Source organism: Haliotis cracherodii, unplaced genomic scaffold (assembly GCF_022045235.1).
Source record: "Haliotis cracherodii isolate W230 unplaced genomic scaffold, xgHalCrac1.p SCAF_1, whole genome shotgun sequence".
Lineage (NCBI taxonomy): Eukaryota > Metazoa > Mollusca > Gastropoda > Lepetellida > Haliotidae > Haliotis > Haliotis cracherodii.
The window spans coordinates 52,445,587-52,463,396 of record NW_027266264.1 but is presented as its reverse complement, the minus strand read 5'-3'; the positions used below and the strand labels follow the sequence as shown (position 1 = coordinate 52,463,396).

Sequence of the window (17,810 nt, the reverse complement as noted above, 5' to 3'; positions counted from 1 at the left end):
TGCTGTTTAAAATTGAGCAACCTTTTCATATATTTTCAGCATTTCCCCTATCTCAGAAAACATTGTATTGTCATTGAATGAAGATTATATTGACCCAAATGACAACGAGTTAGAACTTCATAACGGGGACGAACTGGCAGTCATCCCACCAATCAGTGGAGGATAAACCATTGCTCTCACAGGTAAGGCTTAAAATAACTTTTAGGGGTCCCAGTCATTGAAATGGGGGTCCCAAGCTGATCTCTGTGCCCACAGCAATTTTATTCCTGGCAATGATGGTTATCAGAATGGTTGTCTATTTGTTATTCATATTTTTATTTATTTTTGCTCCCTAATGCATTTACTGAAGATTCTTGACAGAAAGAAGAGCTGTGTGAGGTCTTGCTAAAGAAGAGTGAGTGAGTGAGTTGGGTTTAATGCCTCTTTTAACAGTATTCCAGTTATATCACGGCGTGCCAGCTTAATGTGGGAGGAAAGCCCGAAGTGATGCAGGTCTAAGACGTTTACCACTTCGGTGAAACCCACGAGCACGGGTATGGTGCTGACAAACCTAGAAACATAATCGGGGCGAACCAGGATTCGAACCCACAATCATAGGTTTCTGGCGTCCTCAAGGGACGCAACTCTGCACAGCAAATCGCGGCGCCTTAGACGACTGGGCCACCCGTGCCCCCTTGCTGAAGAAGAAGATGTTCCAACTGGTTGTGTGGCTAATCCCATCACACAGCTCCCACATGACCACGGAAGTGATGACGTCACATATCATCACATTACTGGTGTCACTCAGAGAGAACAGTCACTGGTTTCGAGCCCTCAGCTTTACCCATTACAATCCTTTGCATGCTATACGTTTTATGTGAATTATATCTTTCCTTTGGTTTGTGTCTTCATATATTACATTTGATCTTAACCATGGCATCTTGAAATTTGCCCTCTAACCCCAAATGTAGTAATGTTTATACTTGTGTTCATGTCTTTGGGAATGACATCATAGTGATTTTTGATAAGGAACATCCGGGCAACCAAGAGCCTTGCTCTCATCGTTACCGTGCCTTGGGTATCAGCAAGACGTTGGGTCATAGACCTCAGAAGTCTTGCAGAAAGAGATCCACTCTGCCGGGGTGGTCCAACCTACCCATCCATCTGCACAGCAGGTTAACACACCCAACGGAAAGCAGGTTTCATCTGCACACCTTCTTAAGAGAAATCAAGGCACAAAAGGCTATTCAGCACGGGCAGTTGAGACCATTGCTATGGCACACTGATCGAGACCTTTATGATTGATGTAAAAGAAAGGGCCAGGACCCCACTACAACCTTGCCTCAATTCTTGGCTGAATACCTCCCTTATCTGCATACCAAGCAACACCTGACAGGCAGAAGCATTACTACCTATTGTGGTGGCTCGCAATTTGGTGTTTGAAATTCCAGAAGATCAAAAATTACAAAGAACCTAGAACTACAGGCGCTATGACGCTCATTGCGTCTTGAAGATCTGGGCCTCGTTCCACAAAGCGATCGTAACTACAATCAGTCTTAGAGACTTACGTCGATTCAAAAATTGTCTTAGCTAAAGTTTACACCCGTTCCACAAAGCGATCTTAGGGCGATTGTAACTTTACAAGTTCTTAAGTAGCCGATCTTAACAATGATCGGAATCTTCAGCCATAAAGATACGAAATTTTCCCTTGGTCATGTTTAGCAGACAACGCATTTCCTTGCACATCATAATAAAAGTCGCCATCTTTGTTGTTATAGTACAATATTCAAGATCAATTTTAGCAATCCTAAGTTGGTCCGGAGCAACTTAGCATTTTGATCTTAACTTACAACTCTCTTAGTTAAGATTGCTTTGTGGAACGGGCGGCTGATCGTAACAAAAATTTAAGATCGCATACTTAGTGAGTTACAATCAACTTAGCCCTAAGATCGCTTTGTGGAACGGGGCCCAGAGGACTAAGTTTCCCTCTCCCGCATAGGATTTGAATGTCGTACTTCAGTGTTTGCGTGCTCTGCCATTCAAGCCTCTCCATGCTACATTGTTTTATAACCTCACCAAGAAGTGAGCTTCATACTTTCGACATTACCCGCATATGCTTTGTGCATGGTACGCACAGAGCTGTTCACCTAGGGCTGTGCTGGGATTTCATTGCCAAGAATCAACTACCAGGACAGTCCAACTGGTCCTTCTCATTCCTACCTTTATCATTGATTGTGGGAACCGAAGACACATAGAACTCCTATTGTGCCCTGTGCATGCACTGTGAGTTTATATCCATCGCTCCAAGACTCTGCATGGTGCTAGGAAACACCTGTTAATTGTTTGTTAACATTTTTTGACATTATGAATGAAGTCAGCATCAAGACCGTATCATTATGGTTGCTTGCTATCATCCTTCAGGCATATTAGATTGCCAACTTGGATCCACCAAATTACATTAAGTAATATGTTACCACTGTTATACCGAGGCTGTTGTCTCCCACAACTGCTTAAATAGCGAAATCTACCACAGAGATGTCAATTACCTCATGCAGCACTTGCGTAGCCACCTGAGCTGCCATGTGACACCCTTCACTCTTGTCTCTTCGCTTGCCTCAGCAAGACGTTCAAAGACTGCTTGGAAGCGTTCCTGTTTTTTCATCCTTTGGTGATATTTATTACTGTTTATTAGCATATAAACTATATCTATTGAGGGCGTTTGCTTTAACTACGCTCGGAAATATTTTTCCCCGCTTTTCTCTATATACTTACAGGGTGTTTTGTCTGCATGTTGTGCCTTACGTTCCCCTGTTATAGTATGTTTGGGTTTTTTTACATCACGCTAAAATATGTGTATGTTCTATATTCGCATTACTCGTTTATTTTCTTGTGAAAATGTTCGTTGTGAATATTTGTGGCGCTTGTGTTGTAACCATGTTTTGTTCTTTGTTTATAGCTTAAACAATGTCTGACATGGACACTTCGCCGTGCTCCACCCCTTCCACTCCCGCAACCAGGCGTTGCGCGGTGTGCCACAAATTTCTATTGTCCCAGGATCTCCATGATCGTTGCCCGCAGTGCAGGGTTCCTTGTGGGTACACCCGGTGCGCCCTGTGCGATGGTGTGGGGCCTGAGGCGTTCCAGCCTGTCTCCATCCCTGTGGTGGCCGGCTCGCCCGGTAGGGGTCCCCTTGCGGGTACCACTTCCACGTCTGCAGCGGATCCCCTGGCGACCCTTGGGCTGACCGGGGACTCCGTTACTGCATTGCTTTCGCAACTCGTTGACTCCAAGCTGGAGGCCTTATCCCAGGATAGGCCGCTGGCTGTTTCGTACGCGGACCGAGACCAGTGCATTTACAACTGTTTAATCAGTTTAAATGCTTGGCTTGAGTACGTCGCCGGGGCTTCGGCCTTTTTTTCCGGCACGTGCCTCTTCCTCAGACGGCAAGCGTACCTTGCCGCCTCAGGGTTGGACGCTGCTAATCAGGAGGTCCTCCTTTCGCAGCCTTGGTCTGCACAGACCCTGTTTGATAAAAAAGATCCCTGGCGTTCTCAAAGAACAACAGGCTGCTGTGTCCGCCAAGGCCTCTCGGCACACGCTGGATCTTGGATCTAAGCGGAGTGCCCCCTCAGGATGCTGCGGCCGGTAAGTCCAAGGGGTCGGGTCCTTCTTCCTTTTCCGGTAAGGGCAATCTCCCGTCCTTTCGCGGGAAGAAGGGACACTGGGGGAAGCCCAAACCGTCTAAGGACGGCAAGGGCTCCTCCAGGTGACTCTCACTGGAGGGGTTCGTATGCCGACAGCGTCAACTTCGGTTGTCCTGTAGGCGAAGCCGAGTCACTCGGCCCTGGACAGTTGCGCCTGCCGCAGCCTGTCAGGCCTCCCTTTCCTTCCCCGGTAGGAGCCAGACTCCAGACTTACTGAGAGAATTGGGACCAAGTGTTCGACGACCCCTGGGTGGTCAACACAATCCGGTACAGCTATCGGCTAGATCTCAAGGCAAATCCACCGCTCACCGTCGCCCCATTGGTAGGTTTCTATTCGGAAGCTGATCTTCCCATCCTCGCCGATGCAATCGGCAGGTTGGTGGAGAAGAGGGCGGTACGAGAGTTATCGGCCCAAGACTGCAGCGAACGGTCGTCTCCAACTCCACCCGCTGCAACGGTTTCTCATCCAGTTGTTAGCACAGGGGGAGAACAGTGCGTATGTCGCCCTCCCAGATCGGCTTGGACCGCATCTGGAGTGGTGGACGGTCCCATACAACGTCTTATCAGGAGTTTCTATGGACCCCTCTCAGGCCACGTTGAACCTGTAATCAGACGCCTCTCTAGTGGGCTGGGGTGCCCATCTAGAGGGGGAGGTGAGCTCGGGGCCGTGGTGCGTAGACAAACTAGGTCTTCACATCAATTGCCTAGAGTTCAAGGCAGTGATCAACGCAGTCAATCACTGGAAGCATCGTCTAGTCGGCGCCCGACTCATGCTGGCAGGCGCTCTGTCAAGGCCTCGGGATCCGAGCCCCATGGAGTGGATCCTCAATCCAGTAGTGTTTCAGTGGCTGTGCGAACGTCTGGGTCGTCCGATGTCGTCCCGTTGTTTGTATCACCAGTCCCGGACCAGAGGGCCATCGATCACGATGCACTAGCGTTAGACTGGATGGGCATGGACGCTTATGCTTACCCGCCGACGGCGTTAATACCACTCATTCTAAGCCGGCTCCGAGGAGTCCACTGTCGAATGTTATTGATCGCGTCCATTGTTGTTTGCCGAACAGATTGTGGTACCCCGACTTGCTGGCCCAGGCCACACAGTCACAACTTCCACTGCCTGTGAGACTGGATCTGCTGATCCACCCTCACACACGTCAGCTTCATCCAAACGCAGGGCAGTTCAATCTGCACGCGTGGATGTTGTCACCGAGCGACTGAGGAGGAAAGGTTTCTCTCGCCAGGCGTCTCGGGCATAGGTTAGTATGCATCGTGATTCTACCCAGAAGGTGTATAATGCAAGCTGGGCTATTTTCATGAAGTGGTGTAGTAAACATCACATTCTTTCGCCAGATAAGGTATCTGTGCAGGACGCTGCTCGTTTCATGTCTCACTTACGAGAGACCTGGAAACTCTCCAGGGGTTCCATTCCGCTATGTCTTGTCCGTTGCTATGGTACGGGACAATGCTATGAGTACCAGTCTCTCAAAAGAGCCGGTGATTCAATCACTTACGGAGACTTTGTATGAACCCTTGAGTAGTGCTTCGTTCGGGCAGTTGACTTGGAAAACAGCATTTCCCCTCTCATTTCCCATGGCGGCACGGGAGTTGGAAATGCATGCAATCGATGTCAACAAGGTTCGATTCGATAGGGACGACAAAGGAGCGGTCCAGACTGGGCCTGCTCATGGGCTTCATCACTTAGAATCAGAAATTTGGCCAAACGGAGAGAGAATGCACTGTAAGATCACTCAATGAAATCTTACATCCTGCTGATGCCGAGGACAGATCACGGTGTCCGGTTAGGGTCCTTAAGTATTATCTTAAGGCCTCGAATGAACGTAGACAATGGCGCGACCATCTGTTCATATCGTGTAACCCTAATCGGACTGCTGACATAACTCGCAACTCGATTGCGTTATGACTTTGTTCTGTCATCAGTCTGGCATACCAGTCACGGGGGGTACCGGTTGCTGGTTCAAACCTGCATGAGATCCAAGCGCTAGTGGCAACATTTGCCCTACACTCTAATATCTCAGAATATTGAGAGGTTGTTACTGGCGTTCTGACTCGGTATTTGCCAATCATTAAGTGGAGGGTGTGCATCGTCTTGGGCCACTGATCGCGGCGCAAGCGGTCATCTAAGGGTTGTTCCTAGCGCAGTACCGAACTCCTTAGGCTTCAGACCTTTGCGTGGTGGTCAACCTGGGTCGAGGTGGTCCCACCGCCGTGGGTAACAGGAGTGGGGATCCCGCAAACCAGGGCTCTCACACCACAGGTGGGGCGGCATTTTGTGTGTTTTGTCCTTATTTGTATTTTTGACAATTATGTATTTAATTGTCCGTCCTGTGTTCCAACCTTGTAATGCATGCTTACAAATACTGGAATTAGGTCACGCGCCTAACTCATACTTTAAGTAGGCTTTCTGAAATTAATTTCCCTCTTCCTGACTGTTTAACCTGATCTAAGATTCAGCTCACATGGGTACTGTGTTCTCATCTGCTGCGGCGATGAAATACCTATCCAGTGGGGCCGTTTGTAGTCACCAATCGTTTGGCAAAGACGATTGAGCCTTATGGTATGCACTTGACAGTGCTTTGATATTCCTATACGGTAACGCCAGGCTGGGAGCATGCGCATAGAGTGCTTCTGCCTTGTTTACCTCCGCTGGTTGGAAAAGGAACAATGAGCAGTCATGTTTGGGTTGTAGCGCTCCCCACCGCCTACTGTGGTAATCAGCCTCGGTATAACAGTGGTAACGTATTACTTAATGTAATTTGTAGAATTTTAAAAAGTAATACGTGAACACTTGGCTGATGCCAGCCCGACCGTCCCCTGAGCACTTGCTCTCGCAAGAAACAAGAGTGAAGGGTGTCACATGTCCAACTCCACATTGATCTCAGTGCCTTAGGTTTGGTACCTCCCAATCTGTTGTCTGACATTGGGAGAGTACCCAGGTTTGCTGCCAGGAATACAGCCCTTCTGACAATCTGAGTAATGCAGAAGGTTGCAGTGTTGACGAGTCTTCACATTCTCAAAAAAATTCTGGGTGGATTCGACTAGGCAGCGCTTCTGGGAGAAGTCCCATTAGCTGTCTGGGCTGCATGTAGAGGGGGCAAGGGCCCTGAGCTGCTGCTGCTTCTGATGTTGATGATGATGATGATGATCATCATCATCATCATCATCAATAATATTAATAATAATAATAATAATAGTAAATATTACTATACTGATAATTTCTGAAGATGTTGATAGATTTGATAAATCTGAATAACAATTAATAAAACAGTTATTGCCTCACATTTCATGATCTAATTTGTTTTGGATATTGTAATGGTTAAGGTGGTCATAAGTTCATATCCACATTGTACCAACATGAATCTGCCAACAGCTGCAGTGCAGGGAGATGATCTTTTTATTTTATCACTGTGTTGGCATTCATCTCAGGCGGATTGGTTATGGTAATCACTATAATTAAACTCAGGCAGTTACAATCGTGGCATAAATACATGATAATGAACATAGGGCTCTTTTCATATGTTTGGTATTAATCTAATTTCTGGACAAAGGTTGATATATGTAAAGAGTGGCCCTGCCTACCATATCGATGTCACAGACAAGCATGGCTTTGTTACAATGGTGAAGGAACCTAACAGCTGCCAGAATAATCTCATTAAAATCAGATCTTAGTTCTCGCTATTGCTAAACAAAAATCTGAGGACATCCCATTACGGGTCACATCAGAACGACCTTTCATCTGACCAATCAAAGCGTCGCTTACCAGATTATGAAAGTGACAGTCGGAATGTGTTTTCTAAACATGCAACCTAGAAAAAGTTAAAACGGGGTACTCCGAACGACAGTTACGGCCCGTACGACTGATTCTGTCAAAATTATCGTCTGTCTCTCGCTTCCGTGGGATAAACATTTGAACAGAGCAGGCATTGTACAGTATGTGGAAAGCACTGCAATACAATCGTAACCATATATTAGACATTCCGGATTGTTCTTTTGTTCAGTTTTCAAAATTTTAATAGAGAACTGTGTCAACAAATTTTTCAAGGATAGTCTGAAATGGAAGTCGCCAGGTTGAAACGAGTGCCGTAAAGCTCATGAAAGCTGCTTTCTAATTGGCTGATGTCGACTTCTGTGTTTTTTTCGTTTCAGTGGTCGGTCAAAGTTCGTGAAAGGTGTCCTCAGATCCTTGTTTAGCGGCAATGAGAACTTAGATCTGATTTTAGTGAGATTGCTGCCAGAACACCAGAACGGTGGAACAAAATAAAATGTGCCCTTGCATAACAAATAAAATTTTGCCATACCTGTGTTCATACCTGTGTTCACGGATTGCGCTCACTCACTCACTCACTAAACCTGTGAAGATCCGGATTAGAATAGGTCTTCAGCAACCCATGCTTGACGACTATGCTTGTCATAAGAGATCTGGTGGTCATGCTTGCTGACTTGGTTGATTCATGTCATTGTATCACAATTGCGTAGATCTATGCTCATGATATCAATCACTGGATTATCTAGTCCCGACTCAATTATTTACAGACCACCGTCATATGGCTGGAATATTGCTGACTGTAGCATTAAACAACAAACTTGATAAAGTGTAAAACTTTTTCAAGTTCTTACCTTGTAACATTCAACCTGAAAATAACCCCGTACAGATTACAGAGATTGATGTCTGTGTCACAGTATTGGCTGTAACCTCACAGATGTCCTGTCATGATGTAAAACCAGTTGAGCTCACACTCTTCATAGAAATGTTATTGTAGAAAGTGTAGCAAAGTTATAAAAATCAAATGTTATTTTCATCTACAGATAATCCCAGGAAACTCGAGAAGATGAATCACATAGATATAACAGAGGAAAAGCTCAACTTGGATCGTATCACAGCCCTCGTCACTGCGCCCTCGTGTGGAGCTGTATCAGTCTTCATGGGTCAGTTTTGAAGGCAGAATATGTCCTCACTACCTCATGTTTCTAAATCTAAAACTCTCTAAAATTACAAACAGCCCCATTTCAAATTTAGGACTCTAGACTCATTGAGACCAATGTCTGTATGTCTGTAGACATTTCTATTATAAGAGTCATCGTCAGAAAAGTAGGGCTTTTAGATTAACAAGTCCTTCAAGGTTTCACTGTATACCCAAATAAAAATTATGACTCACTGTCGTTTCAAACTTTGCGATTCTGTTCTTGCTCATAACATGCAATCAATGTCATGGACAGGACGCCGTTCACAAAGCAATCATAGCACTATGACTGTCGTAAGTCTATGTTAAAGTATGGGAGTTACGATCACCTCAGCTCTGTGCTTGCTTTGAGGAATAGAACCCTGGTAATTATGTTATACATTACATGGACTGGAGGGTGGGCAAGTTGGTTGAGGATCGCGTCACTTGTGTCATTACATTTGTGGCGATGTTTCATAAGACCCCTTCTGTTATGTAGCTTTTGTCTCCACACAGGAACAACGCGGGACAACTTTGACAACAAGCGTGTTGTGAAACTGGAGTATGAGGCCTACGTTCCCATGGCAAAGAAGAAAATGGTGGAAGTTTGTGACCAGATCCGAGCTCAGTGGCAGGTTGAACACATCGCCATTGTCCACAGACTTGGGTAGGTCCAGATGGCGGTTGGTCAAATGATGCCCTTGTTTTACTTGTAATTCTGCAGTAGGATCAAGTAAAGTACTGAATAGAATAGGAGCATACTAGATGTGTTAGCTAATGATCCTGTTTCAACTATGGTCTTTCTGAGGCAAAGTGTACAGCCTTGGTTAGATTTAAAAGGCATTGTCATTTCATGGTTAGATTGATTGCAAATAGTTTATATTAGACTGAACTGCTTTGGGGCCTAGTTAATATTTGAACAATCCGAAAAAGGTGTTCCCGTTTTTTCTTGGAGGCAACTTAGATTGTTAAGGGCAGAAGGAAAGTACTCCAAAATTGATGCTCAACAGGGAGTTAGAGCAGAATAGATCCCCAGTATCCCATCTTTTTGTTTACGAAAGAAGAACCATAACAGATTGGCCCCCAGTATTCAATGTTTGTGTCCCTTTGGGATTTAGAGTTGAACGGGTCCCATTAACCATCACTTGTTTCCTCATGGGTTTCAAGTGGGGCAGAAGAGAGCCCCACTACCCTACATTCCTGTCTCCATTGTGTGATCTGGTTATATGAAAACAACATTCACTCATTCCAGAGGCAACACTGACTGTATTTTATAATGATCCATGTAATTTGTACAATTTCCTATAAGTAGTAGGCCAATAACTATTTAACATGCAATGTCAAGACGTACTCATGAGAAGTCGGGTAAGAATAGGTCTCAGAGGCCAAGAGAGGCATTGGTTGGTCAGACTTGTGTGTCATCGTACCTCAGCGACATTGGAAAATGCTCATAATATCAACCACTGGTTTGTCACATATTTAGATATGTACAGGCCACCATGATATAGGATCATGAATACTGCTGAATGCAGCTTTCTGATAGATTGACTGACTGTCCAGACTTATTTTTCTGCCCTCCCTTGACCATTCTCCTGTGTTCTGTAGTGTTGTTCCTGTGACCGAGTCCAGCATCATAATCGCGGTCTCCTCCCCACATCGGAAGGAGTCACTGGCTGCCGTCTCCTATGCCATTGATACCCTCAAGGCCACTGTGCCCATCTGGAAGAAGGTAGGCACTCATTCACTCACTCACTCATCATCTCTGGCTCCTCGACTCAACAAATGTTTCTTCTTGATATAAGAATGCATTATTCTCATTTTGTTGACCAACACGTTCTGCAATACAGTAAACTACGGTTATAACGAACTCAAAGGGACTTCTAATTTTATTTCGTTATAACCACAGTTCATTATAAGTACGAGTACATATACAGCATGACTACAGCAAGTAGTCAGGACCAAAAAGTAAGTTCGTTATATCCATCAGTTCGTTATAAGCGTGTTTGTTATAACTGTAGTTTACTGTATGTGGATTATGGATTGATAGTTTATTGTATGCTGTGCAACGTTTGATAGGGTTACTGAAATAGTGAAAGCTAATTCACATACATTAATGTCTGGGTTTGTAAATTAATTTCTATTTTCTCTTGTTCATGGAAATGAACTCCTACATAATTGCCACGTACCTAATTGTAAAAGTGGTAGTCAACAAGGAAATGTCACTGGACATTCCTGAATTCAACTAGCCTCGGACCAGCAGACTTATGTTAATTTCAAGTATATCAAAAACATTTCATCAGCCAACCCAAACCTGCCCTTCAGAGACTTTCAGTAAAAGCTCATTGTAACATATGGACTATTATTAGCTGAGCTTCAAAAGTCAGAATCAGTTCTAAAAGACTTGGGGTTCAGACTAGTAACTTCAGTTGCAGATTCTTAAAAGTAATCAGTTTCATGTTTCACGGAATAAGAAGTAAATCCATCAAACGTTGAACAGTATTTACAGAGTTGAGGTGGCGGGGGATATTTCTTTTGTGTGTGTTGTAAACATCATTGTAAGAAAATATCCCAATGTATTGTTTATAAGTCCCAAGATAATGATTTCTTAATAAGTTGGTTTATATTATAGCTTACCTATCTTACTTCTCTGGTCCTTTCCTCCTCCCTCCTAACTGCAATGGTGTCCTTCAAGAAGATGTGTCACATGTACCTGTATATTACCTGTATATTATCCAATACAGGCCCCACAGGAGATATGCGTAGTAAGATATTTTGGCACATCTGCAGTTGGAGATACATTTTTTAAACTTCTGATTGGTTGTCTGATTGTTTTCCTGATGACAGATTGCTTGATTGACATAACGTTTAGCATGAGGTTTATATGTTCAAATTGATATAACCCTTAGAAAAGATCTTTAGCAACCTATGTTTGACATAAAAGGTATTTATGCTTGTCGTAAGAGGCGACTAACGGGATTGGATGGTCAGGCTCGCTGACTTGGTTATGCATGTCATCGTATCCAAATTGCGTGGATCGATGCTCATGACATCAATCACTGGTTTGTCTGGTCCAGACTCGATTATTTACAGACTGCTGTCATATTGCTGGAATATTGCTGTGTGCAGCGTTAAACAACAAACAAACAAAATACACCCTTGGGATTCTAGTTTAGACCAACTTTAAGATGTCAATTAATAACTGTCAAAATATTGACCACTTCAGCCATTGGCAATTTGAGACAGTACAGGTCAAACCTTTCCGTCTATACTAAATCATAGCATAGCAATGATGTTTTGCTACTCAATAGGGAATCGCCCAATTGCTTTAACCGCTAGGCTGCCCCACCACCCCGAAATGGCAGTCAAGGGACTGGTTCCGTTTTTCAAGTACTCTTCTGTATTAAGTTTTGTGCCTGTGTTTGGATGAGTATCCATTTGCATAGTAGTTTCTTTCAAATTTCAAAATGTAAACTCATTCACCTCCTTGACCAGTTTTGGGAAGAATGTCTTGTGGGTAGACACTTTGTTTTGTTTAATTATAATAACCAGGTATTGCCAGATTCAACATGTTTAAGTAGTCAGCAGTCAAGAAAATTCTGTTTTATTGGTTTAAAACTTCCAGTTTCTCTTGTCAAACAGAAGCTTGTTAGTGTTGATTTGAGAGTGTTTGAGGATGAGAAATGTTCCCCACGATTTATTGCTGCATAAATGGCAAATGCCCAGTCAAACTTCTATACCTTCGGAAACATGTTAAATCACCATCTGAAATCTTGCATATGTCACTTATGTCAAGGGGACATGGTTCAGTTGTCTCAGTCACCACAATTTGTTCTGTAGAGTTGCACCCCTTAGGCGTGCCAGAAACCTACTATCGTGTGTTTTCGTATCAGCAATATCAGCAATGTACCCCTGCTTGTGGGTTTCACCAAAGTGGTAAACATCCAAGACCTGTATCACTTTAGAATTTCCTCCAACATCTGTGATATAACTGAAATACTGTTGAAAGTGACATTAAACCCAACTTACTCCATCACTCACTCCAATGTCATGGTCTGCCAGTGTTATCCGAATTCCTTTGTAAGAACTTAGTTTGTTCATGGTAACTAGTGACCTACCCAATTTTCTCGTTTCAGGAAATCTATGATGACCACAGTTCAGACTGGAAAGCTAACAAGGAGTGTGCATGGGCTACACCAAACAAACAATCATAATATCAGATCACTATAATATTATAACAATACCCAGAGACTTTGCTGGAGACAAATGGCATAAGAACATTTTTATGATTTTATCAAATCTTTAAGACAATCTTCTATATCATTATTTTTCTTTTTCAAATGAGGATATTTTGGCTGACAATCTGTCAGTGTCCTAGAAAATGAACTGATCTAAAACCTGATTATCACTGATGGGTAAACTGTTGTGTGATATGATCACACAACTATTATGTTATGTTTTTATGCAAAATATTTTATAATACCAGTCTGCTTTCCTCCACCATTAAAGGGGCACTGATCTAAAGCAATTCCCCGGGACTGGTTGTTGCCTTTGTTATTGTTTTTTCCCAGTGAGTACCCAGATGTATAGCAGAAATCTAGACTAGTTCGCGACCTCTGCTGCGCCATTCGTAAGCGCATTAGTCACTTTTATCGGTAGTAATAAAGGCGTATGGTCACATTGATAAACAAAATGAAATACAGTTTTCAAGATAATAAGGAAATGTAGGTATCTTTGTTGGTAGCATCGGTAATGGTGACGAAGTTTTGATAAGTCACTTGCTTGGTAATTTTGCAATTTTCGTTTACACTATTTTGACTTTCAACACAAAGTAAATATTTCACCTGAGCATTGCTTTTTTTTATAGTGTATATTTTTTTACTGCAAAAATGTGTAACATTTTCAAATTTATTAAACGCCTAAATATTCAGTTATTTTACAAAGTGACTGAAAAACATTTCCATCTGTATTATTATGATAACGAATTCCAAACATTTTGATGTTTAATGTCATCACCAAGAGACTGAAAATGTTACGTTGAAAAGTACATTTCTATGTTGTTTGGCTTCTAATCCTACATAATAATCTGTTGTGATGTTTTTAGGCCCTTTTGATCCTCTTAATCAATTTTAGTCAATCTGGACAGATTTTTCAGTCAAGATGACTGATATATTTACAGATTTTATAAATTGCCTGAGAGAATCACATTTTACAAATTGATGGTAATATATACACGCTTACAAAGGAAAAGTCTTGTGGAAACAATGTCTATCGCGCATAGAGGAACGTAGAGGAACAAGAACGAATCCGTTCAATGCTACAGCAAATGAAGGAAAACAAAATGCAAATACCATAATTACAACCTACCAAATTTATGTGTATAAATTTCAGGCAGGTTCCTTGTTCGAGGAATGTATCCGTGAATATCCACACAAAGGAACAATATCCCACTCGTCTGCAGCTGTACAAAGAAACTTATTCGATGTCACGTGTCTCTGTAACAATCAAATATTTTAAAAGATACATATCATTTCGGGATATAAATAACCCGTGTTCGTTTCTCAACTGATCACTTAGATTGTTTCACGTGTTTCACATAGGTGTCAAGTCTCAAGGGTCGGCTGAGAAAGCCCACGTGACAATTATTTTCATAACGTCCACGGTTCCTAAAAAATACATTGAGTGATAGATATCAATGAGCAATCAATCAACGTATTATCAGTTAACCCTTTGAACAAAGTATGTTGTTTTTACATCGGCACTTCACGCCATGATATGAGTGTAGGTTGTTTTAGTAAACCTAGACATGTAAACACTCACTTTTGACATATCCACCGTGCAAGATAACAGTGATTAATCAATCAACATATTTTCTGTTAATCCTTTGATGACTAGGAAGGATCCGTTGATTTTCAAAAAAAGTAAATCAACTGATCATTTACCTCTTGCTGGGCTGCCACGTGCATATTACATAACACATATTTCACCTCACTTCAAACCTGGATTTGGATTGAATAATTACCCCAGACACAATAAATGCCAAATGTGAACCTTTGTCAGGTAATCTAAGTGGTGCTACCACTAACTGTACCTGTAATAAATTCATTAACTGAGCATCAAGTGAATGACCGCAAATACACAAGTGTAAGGTTATACCAGAAAACGTGGATGACAACAAGTGAGTAGTAATCGTATTATCGACGCAATCCGCAATTCACTGCATGGATACTTTTTATTATTATTAAACTATAACCATCTGGGGTATTTCCAAATGACGACATCCGTTGAGCTCCGTTGTTCTTTTTGTCTGTTTGTTGAGGCTGAAGAAATTAATTAACATGCGCCCTTTGTCGAAATCTTTATAGATCACAGTTAACCAATCAGTGTTCAAAAATGCGTAAAAAAAGATTAATATAGCCTCAAGCCTCCAAGTCTATTTAGCTGTCCTTGCAGACGGTAGCCCAGTCTCTGGTCACGCTCAGTTGCGTTGCGTATCATCCGGGTACTCACGGGGCAACAACCAGTCTGGGGAATTGCGTTAGATCAGTGCCCCTTTAAGGCAACACGCCATGATATCACTGGAATACTGCTAAAAGCCGCTCACTAACTCAGTATACATATTAGGCAAACAAAAATTACTTTGATTCATTCTCACTGGGAATACTCCTGAGGTGTGAAAACAGGATGTCTCATTATATGTACTGGTATGGATGTGTCTCATATTTAATGTAAATGTTGGTTGTTGACAGTGAAGCCATTAACTGGTGTATTTAATCTGATGGCAAGGTTTTGCACAGTGATAAGAAATCAGATTATTCACCCACATTTGTTGTGTATACAGAATTGTTATACCTCTATTAAGAATCTGTGAATTTCATTGGTTAATCCACATCACATGACGAAACAATATATTTCAATGCTGACTTAAGTTGGCTAACAATAGAAAACTGACCCAAAAATGTTTACTATTGACCTGTCACGTGATCAATATTGATCAAGAAAACATTATTGGTAAGTGGTAATATATGGTTCGCTGATCTTCCTGAAAAAGATCTCAAGGACAAAACAGATGAAATCAAGTATTTCATATTTCATATTTCATATATGAATTTTGGTATAACAAAACAATTAATTACTTTTGGAGAGGTAATAATGTGAAAACAATGCCCCTCAGACCTGACACCTTTGGTGGTCTGGCCGGACCTCAGCCTGTGGCATCTGTCCAGTGAGATCTGTCCAGTAAGACCTGTCCAGTGAGACCACCACAGGGGCTGGGTCTCGGGTCCTTGCTTTCTCACTTTGTCACATCACCAAAATAAAATATTTTACAGGTGATGATACTCCCAGATGATGATGATGGTGTATCTATTCAGTTTAGATAGGTTTAGAAATCCAGTACCGGTATATCATTTTTCATGTTATATTTATTTCCACACCATGTTTTACAGTTGACAGTTGTTTCTTAAGAAAGGTATGGTATATTTGTAGATATTGATACAGCTAGGGAAGATAGATTTTTAAACTTAAATTTGAGTTGGTACTCTGATTTTAGATGAACATACAATGCCATGTAGAAAGTGGTAAAATGTAACAAATGTTTTATTTGGGATAACACTTTCTTTGTAAAGTACAGATTCTCATACTTTTTTGGGTTGAGTCCCGTCTGGGATTCGAACCCTCACTGCCAGAGTGAGGCACCTAATTGCCAGCACACTAAGAAAGTGTCATCCCAAATATAATATTTGTTACATTTTACCACTTTCTAAATGGCATTGTGTGTTCATAGCTTTCGGCTATGGGAGCTGTGATAATTTACACTTGTCAGAGGGGTGCACAAAGTAGGTGATCTAGACTACCAGTTTTCGAACTTTCATTTTGTCGAAGCCTCGGTGGCTGAGTGGGTTAGATCGCTGACTTTGTGCGCTGGCGATTAGATGCCTCACTCTGGCAGTGTGGGTTCGAATCCCGGTCAGGACTCAACCCAAAAAAGGTATGAGAATCTGTACTTTACAAAGTAAGTGTTATCCCAAATATAACATTTGTTACATCTGATTTTAGATATTAGGATTTTCTGGCTCATTTTGGAACATCAGAAATTTATTTGAGATCTTTTTGTAAGCTTTAGTAATTGTTCCAAATATAATCACTGCAACAGTCATTTACAGTACATGTTAATGCTTTATATTGCATGATACATTGTAAAGGAAAGAGGTTTTTGCTCTATACATTCAAATCTACTCCTCAATATATAGCTGGCAGGCTTGGGTATCATAATGTCTGTCACATGATATTATTCCCTCATGAAAACAGGTCTACCCATGTATTCAACATATAAAAGGGATATTTTAGTAAAATACAAGCCATAATAATGATTGGAATACTTCAGCATCAAGTATTGATAATTTGTTGCCATGGTTATTAAGCATACCCCTAGTCATCATGGTCATATGTCAACTTTTGTCATCTACATTTACTTCAAACACTGAAATCTATCTGCTGAATACAGACCACCACGTTATACAAAAGAGATTCTGTTAGGAAAATTGACTCCAGTGCCTTACTAGCGGTTTCCATTGGGGCACAGAGTTAACATCAGTTTTTGTTTCTCAGGTTGTTACATGTATAGTCTGGACCTTGATCCTGGATGAAGGGGGGGCTGTTTGCCTTCTGGGACTGGTATGTTTAACTAGATGCATTTAATCATATTTTTATAATTAGATTTAAATATGTATGACACTTGGTAATAAAAGTGGATTTGCACCTGATCTGAATTTGTTGTACAGTGACAATCACATGACATGACATGACATGACATGACATGATTCAACTGAAGTATAATACTCAACCAGAATCTTTCATATTACTGTAGTTAGTGTCATGATATGACACATTACCTTTGGTAATATGAAAGAATTGGGTGGTCCTTAGTTGTTTTTGAGTAGTATAGGTTCAAAGCTGCACTATACCAAACTCAGTCACTCAAATATCCACTGTCACGGAGGTCCAATGAGGAAAACAAGGTGTGAACACAATTACGCCACATGTGGTAATATCCCACGCTAGATGTGCTCCTGACCAGTGACACACATGCATACACTGTCCACCATGGTGCAGCAATGCTGACTTAGATAAACCACACATCCCGGAATAATACAATACATTTACTAGATTT

At 41.9% G+C, this 17,810-nt stretch overlaps 1 protein-coding gene across 1 annotated transcript; it reads left to right on the top strand.

Annotated features, from left to right (window-relative positions):
- The first annotated feature begins 92 nt into the window (after window positions 1–92).
- LOC139479295 (molybdopterin synthase catalytic subunit-like) lies at window positions 93–15,627 on the top strand. Its single transcript, XM_071262159.1, has 5 exons — window positions 93–182; window positions 8,508–8,627; window positions 9,158–9,308; window positions 10,247–10,370; window positions 12,775–15,627. The coding sequence occupies exons 2-5, from the start codon at window positions 8,531–8,533 to the stop codon at window positions 12,850–12,852; spliced, it is 450 nt and encodes a 149-aa protein (XP_071118260.1). The 5' UTR covers window positions 93–182; window positions 8,508–8,530; the 3' UTR covers window positions 12,853–15,627.
- Window positions 15,628–17,810: the final 2,183 nt, after the last annotated feature.

Bases quoted from the DNA above. Each gene is read 5' to 3' on its own strand.
- LOC139479295 (XM_071262159.1), top strand. From the start codon at position 8,531: ATGAATCACATAGATATAACAGAGGAAAAGCTCAACTTGGATCGTATC. The intron at 8,628-9,157 runs GTCAGTTTTGAA...GTCTCCACACAG, and splicing joins AGCTGTATCAGTCTTCATGG to GAACAACGCGGGACAACTTT. The intron at 10,371-12,774 runs GTAGGCACTCAT...TTCTCGTTTCAG, and splicing joins CTGTGCCCATCTGGAAGAAG to GAAATCTATGATGACCACAG.